At 39.0% G+C, this 12430-nt stretch overlaps 1 protein-coding gene across 1 annotated transcript in view; it reads left to right on the top strand.

The window, feature by feature from the left end:
* Positions 1–12430, top strand: part of Ccdc144b (coiled-coil domain containing 144B) — a 46301-nt gene that overhangs the window by 32126 nt on the left and 1745 nt on the right. The window contains exons 8-11 of the mRNA NM_178418.4: positions 1216–1506; positions 2374–2588; positions 3526–3748; positions 10721–10823. Of these exons, the coding sequence (NP_848505.2) occupies positions 1216–1506; positions 2374–2588; positions 3526–3748; positions 10721–10762 (771 nt within the window). The 3' untranslated portion in view covers positions 10763–10823. The remainder of the gene's footprint in view (positions 1–1215; positions 1507–2373; positions 2589–3525; positions 3749–10720; positions 10824–12430) is intronic.

The following is a 12430-nucleotide window of genomic DNA, read 5'->3' as shown; positions in this document are numbered from 1 at the left end:
AACTCCACTAACAGTTGTGCTGAATGGTCTATCTTATGGTTGGAAAAGTCTCATATTCTTACTATATTTTTAAAACACATAATTTGACAATTTATTAAACATGGCTTAGCTGAGAATAGGAGCTATAAGACATCCTTTTACATCAGTGTTATACAAAAATATATTAATGGATCAAAAAATGAAAGTCCAGTAATAGTACCCCAAGCCTATTAAATTTATTGAAAGTGATGAGGATTTTTCTACATTTCTCAAAAATTAGGAATGTTAACTAAAATAATTAGCCACTTTGAACTCCTACCCAAAGGTCTAAGGCATCTTACAGGTTCCAATTGTTTTGTTCCCTTATATAATGACACCTCCCATTCAGTAACATCATCTCACCCCCAACTCAGTAACATCATCTCACCTCACATATCTGTGTCACTTTGATACATAAGTCACCTCACAGTTCAGTTTCTCAAAGCCAACATTTTTTATAATGGAGGCTTATCGTGACCAGCTCACTTAGCATCAACTTCAGTGACTTGAAACTAGGCACTAAAATAATCTGAAAGTTTGTTCATCCACATGTTTGGCAATAGAATCTGACTAAACCTTTGTCAGGGTTGCCTACATTAGGATTCATTGACTTGAGCTGCCTCACAATAATAATATCCTGCTACTGAATTTAAGTTACTCTCATTCACAAATAAATATGGATCACATCTCTCATGGGAGATATCAGTTCTTTCTGAGACTCATTACATCTTAGAATTCAATTCAAATATTATCAAACATTTGCAGTTCGGGAAAGGATTATTGACATTAGAATCCCTAGTTATAAGATTAACTAACACTTATTATTATTATTTTACATGTCTTATTTTCTTTCTTCTGGGAGCCAATTATCTGTAGGACCTATATAATGCCATATGATATCCTCATGTCTTCTTTAAAAGTGAAGATAGATACTATAAGAGGTGTATTTCTAAGAGGTGACAAAACTATCGAAAATAAAACTTATGTAACAAAGGTGATAATCAATACTGTGTTCTGTGACTCTTGGTGAATTTTTCCTTGTTGTCTTTCTGAGTAATGAAAACAACATTGTAAAGATCAAATAGACTTGTTACTTTGTTACAATTAAAATTGTGTCAGATTTTGTTGCTTGTAGTCTGTTAGACTATTGTCAACTTACTTTCCTTAGCACCAAGGTATATTATTTTATGTCTACAGAGTGATGATCTTACTGAAAAATTGGAATCTGCATCTGCCAAATATCTACATCTCTATGAACAAAATCAGCTGCTTCGGCGGGAGTTACTGTCTATGAGAACAATACAAAGGAAATGTGAAAAACTAAAGAAGCATAAAAAGAAGTTAGAACAAGAAGTAGTTAGCCTTAGAAGTCACATGAAAAGGAATATGATAGAGTGTGGCCAAATAGAACAGTATAAATGGGAAATCGAAGAGAAGACAAAGCAGGAATTGGTGGGAAAGTTAAAACAAGTCAACCTATTCTTGCAGGTTAATTATATGCAATATGTCTTCATTCTTTTCACTGCAAGTAATATTTTGTGTGTGCACATTTTATGTATGCTTCTACTTCTCGTGTTGCAAGCTGCTTTATAAACTTTTTTTTTTAATTGTGAGAAAGGCCAGAGTTTCAGGAGGACCAGAATGAAACAGAGTCTTCCAGGCAGGACAAAACCACAGTATTCATAAATTCACAGCAGATGTGATAGCCCTCAGAAGACCTGGACAAGATCAAACCAGTCAACATTTTAACATGGTGTGGGAGGGAGTTCATGCCCCCCCCTTCTAACTAAGAAGCTATGGACATTGACAGCTTCTAGGGAGGGGAGAGGGTGTTTTTAATGGGTGTGGCTCCTAGAAAGTCAACCATGTTTAGTGGATGGCCCCACACCTGTGAGTATATGAACAGCACAAATTGGTACCTGACTTAGGAAAAAAGGGAAAAGCTATGGAACAAAAATTGCACTTTTAATTGTACTTAAGTTAACTTGTTCAATGTATTTAATTTTGAGTTGCTATTATTTTGTGACTTATCAGATTGTGTGAGTATCACCATGGAATAATGTTGATCTGAGGCCACAATTCATTGGCAGGACATGTCCTCAGCACATGTGTTTGAGCTTCAGCACCACACACACACACAAAAAATAAGGGTAACAACAACAAAAAAAGAATGATTCTATTTTTAAATTCAAGTTTAACATAACTCGCATCAAGGAAAAATACTTAGAATTTAAAATCATTTTACATATTTAAAATGCATCTGTAAAATAACTGGCCAAAACTAAAAGAAATGGGTGAATAATCATTACTTTAGCTACAGTTATTTTTAAGCTATTTGTGTTCAATTTGCTGTAGACACAAGCAGCGTATGAAGACAAGCTAGAGAAGTTAAGACAGAAACAGAACGCTTCAGTGCGAACTCAGATGGAGCTCAGAATAAAGGACCTGGAGTCTGAATTCTCTAAGATGAAAAGTCAAGTTGATTGTAATCAAATAGAAATGGAAAACTATAAGCAGCTCTACCTAGCGGAAGTGAAAATTAGAAAATCATTGTCAAATAAATTAAGCAAGTAAGTCGGAACTGAGAGAAGATAAACTAGGCTCAGTGTTCTGTCCCCAGAACACAATTTTTACTAAAATGGGTTATGGAAATTGGTGTGAAAATCAACTATAGGATGTAAATTTGTAGGCTGGTGCTGATGCCCAGTCAGAGAGCTGGCCCACCCTCCACAAACTTACAAAGGAAAGGAGAATCGAATTTTTAAAAATAAAATCAACAACGTAACTTACCTTAAGGGGCTGGAGAGGTGGCCCCAGTTTCTAAGAGTGCATGCTATTGAGCATCAAAGTTCAGTTCCCAGCGTCCACATCAGGCAGCTCAACCCCTGCAAGTCCAGCTCCAGGGGCTCTAGTACTTCAAGCTCTGCCAGTGCCTGCTACTGTGTGAGCACACGCATATTCCTCTTCTTAAAAATTTATTTTTAATCACCTCATCCATGTCAACTTCTATCTCCTCTTCTTTCTACAAAGCTTTTTAGCCCTCTTTATGCTAGCCTATGGCTAACCTGGCATATTTCTAAAGTTCTGTATTTGATATAGTCTCATTACCAAATTTCTGCTTATCATCCTCTCAAAAAGAAAGATTAAAAGGATTACTGTTGCAGTGGGCACAATCTAGTCACTGGAAAATTAACTTTCCTTGTTTAGGTTTTTTTGTTGTTGTTACTACCACTTGAAGGTCCCCAGACACAGACTCGCCTTTACAGTTTTCTATTGTGCCTTAAAACAGAGTTTTGCCCCAGGAAAACATGAGCATAAGACTTAAGGAAAGTATTCCTTGGAAAATGGTAAGACAGTTTCTGATTCAGTGTGCTTGTGAGTAGAAGACAGAAAGGGTGGAGCCCTTCTGCTCAATGGGGAATGTCATTAACCGGTTTAAAATGTAGGTTATTTAGGACCCACTCAGGAACATGAGGTATGAAGAATCTGTCTTTGCACTCTTCGTAGAACAGATGAAAGACTGGCAGAGGTCAAAACCAAACTTCTCCTGGAGAGAAAACAGTACCGAGCTTCCCAATACAGCATGGTGGACACAAGGCCTGCCCTGGAGCCCACTTGTCCTAGAGACAGTAATAAATTTTTCATTCCAAGAAGTTTCTCAGGCGAAATCATGCTTCCTAAGTCAGACCTCTGGCACTCAATTGAGACCATGGAAAATTGCAAGACCAAGGTTAGTTTTATCTTCCATCCTTTCCTTTGGGTTCCATTCCTGGTGTAGCTCTGTTAATTTCATGTAATGCCAGGTTATTTAGTTGACTTACATGTAATGAGTGAACAGTATAAGAATGTATGCTCATGGAGAAAGGAAATAGAAATTTTATAATTTCCAAGATTTCCGAAATTCTCATTTACAAGCCATACTCATTTGCTGACTTGATGTTTTAGATGTAACTGATCGGTGGACTTGCGGTTTCTTTAAAAGCTTATCAGCTTGCTACATTAGCTAACAGATGTGACTGCAGAAAACTAAAGGTTTAAGAAATGCCTTGGCTTTCCTTGCAAATGATTTAATGTGTGCTTCTATATTAGTTTTAGGATGCTTTTTCCTAGCTGAGTGAAAAATATCATTAGAATTTTAATGTAATTGATTTGACTCAAGGTTTGCTTTCCAGAACATGGCCGAATTCACAATATTAACTCTGGTGTCCTATTAGTATTATGACTCTCTCCGCCCTTTATTCTCTTCATTAGTTGCATGCTTTGCTATTTTAAACTGTCCGTGGAAAACTCTCCCGTGCCCTCTTCCTTACCCACTCAACTTTGTGGGTGCCTCTCCTTTTATTCAACCATCGAGCCCAGTTTCGGTGCCCATGAGTTCATGAATGTGGAATGTGTGGAATCCATCTGTGGCAGCACTCTTAAAGAAAACTGTCTCCCTATCAACAGCTACCAATTGCAATAGGTTCTTTGATCGGACTGGCACTTCATATCCATCGCCAACTGCCATGCTGATATTTCTTCTGGCTTGAGCTTATACCTGGATCCTGTGGCTGTCGTGGTCACTGTCAGTTCATATGTGCAGCTGGTTGCTTTGCCTGGGAAACCCTGATTCTTTGTATTCACTCACCTCCTCTTGCTTTTACATTCTTTATGCCCCTTCTGCAATGATCCCTTAGGGTACCATATAGGACTGAGCACTCTGCAGGCTTATTCCCTGAACCTTGGCCATGTGTGTATGAGTCTGTGTGTACATCCCTATCTATAGCAAATGAAAAGCTTTCCCATGAGGGTTGAGGAGATGCATTAATCAATGGACATGATGGTAAGTCATTAGAAGTCAGTTTGATGTGATGTCCATTTACCAGATGAATAATAGTAGGTTCTCCCTGAGACCTAGGACCTGGCTGGGTATAGGCTCTTGGCCCAGTAATAGTGGCAGGTATGGGTTTTATCTTATTTAACTGTACTTAAATCAAATCAGACAGTTGTTGGTTACCGCCATGGTGTTTATGACACTATTGCACCAGTTAACAATCTCTTGCTAGGCCAATTGCTATCACATACCACAGGGTTGCTCAGCCAGGTAAAATTGATGATTGTCTTCGTCCTCTACTAGCACACATAGATAGCATGCTCCAGCACTAGGCAGGCTAGCCAGTATGAATGCACTTTACAGGTCAGGACCAGCTTATCCTATGACTCAAATACATGGCATCTTCAAGAGTAGGATTTTGACATCTAGTTCTATGGATAACCAAGAGCATTGGCAGAAACCTGTAATGTTGGCCTTGATGGCCAACAACACCTACAGGAGAAACTCATATCCAGAACTGGGCTTTGACTGGTTAGACTGTGGTGTCTACTAGGCTCACTGTTGCCATGTTATAGAACAACTCCATTTGTCTCTTTTCTGTACATGTACACATATATTTTCCTAAGTATCTGCATTAGTAGACTTCAATAGGACTTTTTTGAAATCTTGTGTTATTTATCCTTCCCAATTTTATTCTTTTATTCCACTATCTGCCTCTTCACCAAAAATTAACCCCTCCTTGATCCATAATTCCTCCTTAGCCTTTCATACCCCTGCATAATATACCCCCTCTTTTGAAAGCCTCTCCATAGGCCCTATGTAATTTCCTCACCTGGATGGGTATTCCATATGAAACACATATGTTGAAAGATTCAAGAAGACGACAACAAATGAGAAAACTAAACAAAATATGTGATGTTTATCTTTCTGGGGCTGGGTTGCTATACTCCGGGTTAGCTCTACCCAATTACCTATGAAGTTCATTTGAAAAAAAAAAGTTGCATATAAGGAGCTGAAGGGGTGTGCAACCCCATAGGAAGAACAACAATATCAACTAACCAGACCCCCCAGAGCTCCCAGGGACTAAACCACCAACCAAAGAGTACACATGGAGGGACCCATGGCTCCAGCTGCATATGTAGCAGAGGATGGCCTTGTCTGACACCAAGGGGAAGGAACGCCCTTGGTCCTGTGGAATTCTGATGGCTCCGTGTAGGGGGATGCTAGAGTGGTAATGTGGGAGTGGGTGGACGAGCATCCTCATAGAGGCAAAGGGGAGGGGTAACCGAGAAGGAGGATATTATTTGAAATGTAAACATACAAAACAATTAATAAAAATTATTTTTAATAGCTGATTAATTTATTTTAAAAGCTTTTCTTAGTAGCTGATTGATATTGTGTAAATATATTACATATTTATTATCTATTCATCACCTAATGGGCACTAGGCTGTTTCTATATTCTGGCTATTGTGAATAGAGCAGCAGTGGACATGGACACACATGTATCTTTGTAGTGGTGCACAGAGTCCTGTGAATGTATATCCAAGAATTGTAGAGCTGGGACACGTGGCAGATGCATGTTCAGCTTTTTGAACAACCCCATCTTAATTTTTATACTGACTGAAACACATTGCAATTCAACAAAAGTGAATAAGTGTATCTGTTTCCCTACACCCATGGCACTATTTATTAGCATTGATCTCTGCAATCTTAACCATTCTGTTTGGGATAAAATTAAAATAATGAATGTAATTTTATTTTACATTTCCCTGATAGATAATGATGGTGAGTAGTTTAGAAGTGTTTCTCAGACATCTATATTGCATCTTTTGAGAAGCTGGGCTATAATTTTCTTTTTTTGTTTAGTCTTTGTCTAGTTTTGGTAGCAGTATGATGGAAATGTTTCTTTATTTACTACTTTATGGGATAATTTGAGGAATGTTGGTGTTAATGCTTCTTTGAAAGCACAAGATGACAGGCATGGTGGCTGGAGCTGTAAGCTGAGAGTTCACATCCTTGAATTATAAGCAGAATGCAGAGACAGTGAACTAGGAATGGTGAGAGTCTTTGAAACTTCGACGTTCACCCCGTGTCATACTTTCTCAGTAAAAGCATACCTCCTAAGCCTCCCTAAACCATTCCACCAAGGGGACCGAGCATTCACTGGCCTGAGACTATGAGGGACATCTCATTCAAACCATCGCAAGGAGCAATAATAGCACTTATGTCCAGGGAGCAACCAGTGGCTATCTAATCTGACTTTAAGGATGACCAACTAGGAGAGAATTCACGCATGGCAGTAGAAATGTAGCTCACTTCCCAAGGTTGGTGAAGCCTACCAATACCACTTTGCCATACGTGTATAATTTCTAAGTGTGTTCTAAATACTCACACCTCACACCACATCAAAACAAAACAAAACAAAAAAACAAAAAACAAAAACAAAACCCTTGTTTTTATACTACACAGAGACCCTTACAGACACCCACAACAATCTTTCTGCCCACTCTTCTGTGATGTCCCCTGCGGTTTGGATGGTAGAGACCGTGTTGTAAGTCAGCTCTTCTCTATGTTTTACCATGTGTGTCTTAATTAAAGATGATGTTTTCCTTTTGTTTTTTAATAAACATTTTAAAATAAATAAATGGGTGAATGCATACTGTAATTAAAATTTTTTAAAGACAAGGTTTTACTATATAATCCAATTAGCCTTTGTATTGCTATGTAGCCGAGGATGGCCTAGAATTTATGGCTTTTTCTTGAATCACCTTCTTTAAGCAGGGATTTCAGGCATGTGCTATCACAGTTTCCTAAGGCTGTATTTTAATGATATATAACACTCATCATAATGTCTCAATTGTCATCAGGTGAAGAATGGGTAGTAAATATGTGGTATAGTTACACAATATTGATCAGCTACTACCGCAGACCCTCTGGGCCCCTGTGTCTGCGTAGAACGGGTCTCTAGAGTAGGTGGGCAAAGCTTAGGATTAAATTGACAAACAGATGCACACAAGAGAGGTGTTGAATATGAATGTAATGTCTGGTCGAACATTAGACTGTTATATAATACAGAGAATTATCAGGAGCTACAAATCACAATAAGACAAGGTACACTGAAATTTACCAGATACAAGCAAGAAAGGAATTTACAGGAATTAGATAAATGTTTACAATAGAAATTACCAGCTCTGCCTAGGATCAGCCTAATGCCAGGCAAGAATTTCACACTTTAGTGTTAATAGCACCAGGGGGTTTAACTCTTGACAGGCCTCAAGAATAATGTAGTGTCACGGACCCCTAAATTCCTAGGCCTAGTAAAATCTTATCTTGTCTGGAAAATTCCCCATTTATCAGGATAGTATATCAACTTGCTCTTGGCATGGAATGTAGCCTGTAGTAAAGATTTCTATCTCAGTGAGATTTCCAGGCTCTTTCTACAGACCAACTGAGCTAATGGCTCAGTTTTATTGTAATGCTTAATTAGTTACTGAATAGGTTAAACTCCTTGCTGTAATCTGGGATCTTGGAACACTGGGAGAGTCTTTAGCTATGTCAGAATTCAATCTTAAAAGGCACTTATAATAGGGTAATGCTTAATAGAGGGCACGTGGATCCATACACTAGACTAACACGGGAGTGGAAAATTAATGTATGGGTTAAAGAGATTAAAGAGAGTGCCAGACTCCAGGAGGGAGTTTCCTTGAAACTCTTTTACTCACGGCCAGCTTCCAAGCTTCCGCTTGTCAAACTGACTTGACTGGAGAGCATGGCAAGCTACTAAGAAAAATAAAATCTATTAAAAATAAATTAATCAGCTATTAAAATTTACTCATATATTAATAAACTCATATATTATAAATAATATCTGACTGATTTCAGATGCTTTAGGAATGGGAACAAAGTATAACCAGAGAATTAAGACAAGGGAGGTGTCAAATCTTATTTATTGAATTTGGGTTAATGAATTGATTACTGAAATAAATTATAAACATCTAATGGTATTGCTTTCATTGGTAGTTTCTATGTTTCTATTTGTTCTTACAAAACCAAGTGGAAGGTAGGAAAAGACAAGCATCCTTAGTGAAGAGTGTACTTATACACCATTTACTCCTGTCCTACCACTTAGAATTTTTGAGACCCTCTGTACCTTTTCTGGCTTACCACTTTCTTCACTCCGAAATCCTTATGAAACTATCAGCCTGCATGCTGAAGCTCTCCTTAAAGCTCTGCATGTTATGGATCTGCAATTCTGTAGCTCCTAAAAACCTAGGGATCACAGGCAACTAACAGTTCTGAGACATAGATACAGACTCTACCCTCAGCACACTAGTTGGTTATCCAGTACCAAGCGGTCAGCCCTGAGAACATACTCACAAGCAACAGTAGAGAGACAGAGCAGGGTGTACTCATGTGTTTAGTAATACGTGTGTGTGTGTGTGTGTGTGTGTGTGTGTGTATGTGTGTGTGTTTATGTGTGTGTGTGTGTGTGTGTGTGTGTGTGTGTGTGTGTGTGTGTGTAATAACAATTTGTGAAAAAAAGGCCATGGATTTGAAAAAGGCTTGAGGAGGGGCATAAGAGGGTACTGAAGAGAGGAAAGGAAAGGAGAAATGATACAATTATAATTTCAAAAAATTTAAAAAATAATTAAATATGAAAATGTAATGGCATGCTGACATTCTGAGTTTAGGACCAGGAAACCAAGGTTTATTTACTAAAGCTTACCACCAAAAACAGTGAACAAAGCACACTTCATAAACTGTCACCTGGCAAGTGCTATTTCAAGTCTCCTAGGATTTATTCCCTTATGTGTTTTGCTCAGGGAAAGCTTAAGTTTCCTTATCCTGAGCTGAAAATACCCAAACTACCTTTATTCCAGACAGTAACTGAGACTTACCTCTGGACAAGAGCCCTCTTGTGCCTTTTGTACTCACTTGTAGCCAGCCCAAACTCTTCACAGTTCTCCACGAGCTCTTCCTCATGTCTCTGTTCTCATGTCTTTCATTCTGCTACTGGCTTTCTTAGTATCCGTCAACCATCAATTCCTATTGCCTCCACCAAAAAGTCATATGGACACACAGAAGGCATCTGAGTGCCTGCCTTCCCTTTGTCCCTGCGGTGCTCTGTCTTGTACCTGTCAACACAGCTGTGACTGTGTGGACACTGTCTATTCAGCTGTCCTTTTTATAGCATCATAGGATTTGGTTGTGGGGGAATGAAGTGTGTAAATCTCACATGTCATGACAGTGCTTGCCACAGCATGTGGCTAGTGAAGAATGTGAAGATGGGGAGAATCAAATTCACTGATACTTAATCACCCTGGCAATTAACTCAGTAACTACTACCAAATTATGTGTTGTGGTTTGTACTGTGATGTTTTTAATTTTTCTTTATTCTTGAGACTTTCTTACAGGTATACAAAAATATAATCTATAAATATATTCATATATAAGATATATTTATATATAATTTTCCCCTTCATCTTCCCTTATATTTCCTCTGTGTTCCCCTCCCAACTTCATGCTTTGCCAGCTCTAGTTAGAGCTGCCATGTATGCATAAGAATCCTTCTGGTGGCTACATTCCCCAAAAAGAATGGTTGTTTTTGCTTCAGCAACTGTTGGTTGTCAAGAGCTCCTCAGTAAGAGGTGGAGCCTGGAATTCATTAGCCCATCTGTGCCAGGTGTTGATCTTGTGTAGGTCGTGAACTCATCTGCTGTGAGTTCATGAGTATGATAGGCATTTCATGTCCAGACAACAGCATTCCCACTCCCTCCCTACCCTCTTGCTATTGTGTTCTCTATACCCTTTTTCTTCATGATTCCCCAAGTCTTGGGTCGTTGAGAGTTGTCCTGTTCAGGGCTGGCACTCAGTCTCTTATTCTTAGGCTTCTGACCAGTTGTGCATCTGTCTCTCATCTCTCCATTGACTGCTGTCCACTGCAGAAAGAAGCTTCTCTGATGGATGCTGAGACGAGCCCAGGTCCACAGGTACAAACACAATTACTTAACTGACACCATGCCAAGAGTGGGTTCTACCCTCCAGCCTATGACCTACCTACCCAGCTGTGCTGGGGTTTTTTGTCAACTTGATAAAAGGTATCATCACAGAGGAGGGAGCCTCAATTGATAAAATGTCAGGAGCCACCATAGGAGAAGCTAAAAGCCAGCAGGTGATCTTCCTGAGATGGGTTTGCCTTGGATTAAAAGCTACGATGGCTCCGGTAGGCAAGGCCCAGGAGAAATCCATTTTAGGAAAGATTCCTGCTATTAATATGCTTTTCCTGTTATTATTATATATATATAACTATCACTAGGTATTAGCCCACCCTTTTGAGCAGATCTCTGCAGACCTATGAAGATGTACTATCTTGTAGTGATGCTATATAGACAAATAGATAACAATTCTATAGAATTCCTGATTTGATTCAAATAATTTTAGGAAGAAAGTTATTAGATATTTATTTATATTTAAAATGGTATCCCCTTTCCGGATCTCACCCCCAGTAACCCCCAATCCCATCCCCCCTCCTTCTGCTTCTATGAGGGTATGTCCCACTCACTCCTGCCTCCCCACCCTCACATTCCCCTACACTGGGGCATCGAGCCTCCATGGAAATAAGGGCCTCTTCTCCCATTGATGACTGACTAGGTCATCCTCTGCTACAAATGCAGCTGGAGCCATGGGTCCCTCCATGCGTACTCTTTGGTTGGTGATTTAGTCCCTGGGAGCTCTGGTTGATTGATATTGTTGCTCCTCCTATGGGGCTGCAAACCCCTTCAGCTCCTTCAGTCCTTTCTCTAACTCCTCCATTGGGGACCCTGAAAGTTTTTAGAGATGGTCTTAGTCCCTAGAAAGATGTAATAAAGTTATAACAAGAATAGTATATGCCCACTTCTCAGAATAGTAAGTAAAAACTGCATAATAAAAAAATACAATGAGCTTTCATAATCACACTAGTCAGAGAAATAGACTCAGGACAATTTTGTGTTCAAAGAAAAACATTTAGGTCCAAGGATAAATTCACAGGTGTGCACTATGATAAGGCAAGGCCATGTAAAAACTGTTGCTTTGAACTTTTAATGAGTATAATATGATGAAACACTGCTTTAAACTTAATATCAGCATTCTTCTGTAACTCCTGTTTTATATAACATTTTATCTCTGAGGTAATATTTTTAAAAACTTTTTGTCTAAGAAGGTATAAAAAGACCAGAGAAAAGAAATAAAGTTGTCAGCTGTTGGTTGAATGGTTTGGCTTGGGGAGCTTTGCCCCATCCATCCATCCATCCATCCATCCATCCATCCATCCACCTACCCACCCATCCATCCATCCATCCATCCATCCATCCACATGTGTATGTTTGTTTGTCTATATGTTTGTGTGTACAGTATATGTGTCTATGTGTAAGCATGCATGAATACTTGTGGAGTTGATTGTGACAGACAGTGGAGACAGGCCAGAGTGAGGGTGTATGAATGATTGAATGTATATGTGTCTGTGCATATTTGCCTGTATACCACATCTTAATTCTTTTCCTTTCCTTCTTCTCTGGTTCACAAAGAGTTAAACAGCCAGAGCAGCTGAAGGGCTTCT

The sequence above is a fragment of the Mus musculus genome, chromosome 3 (assembly GCF_000001635.26).
Source record: "Mus musculus strain C57BL/6J chromosome 3, GRCm38.p6 C57BL/6J".
Classification (NCBI taxonomy): Eukaryota; Metazoa; Chordata; class Mammalia; order Rodentia; family Muridae; genus Mus; species Mus musculus.
Note: the sequence above shows the minus strand (reverse complement) of the source record. Positions and strands in the feature narration are given on the sequence as shown.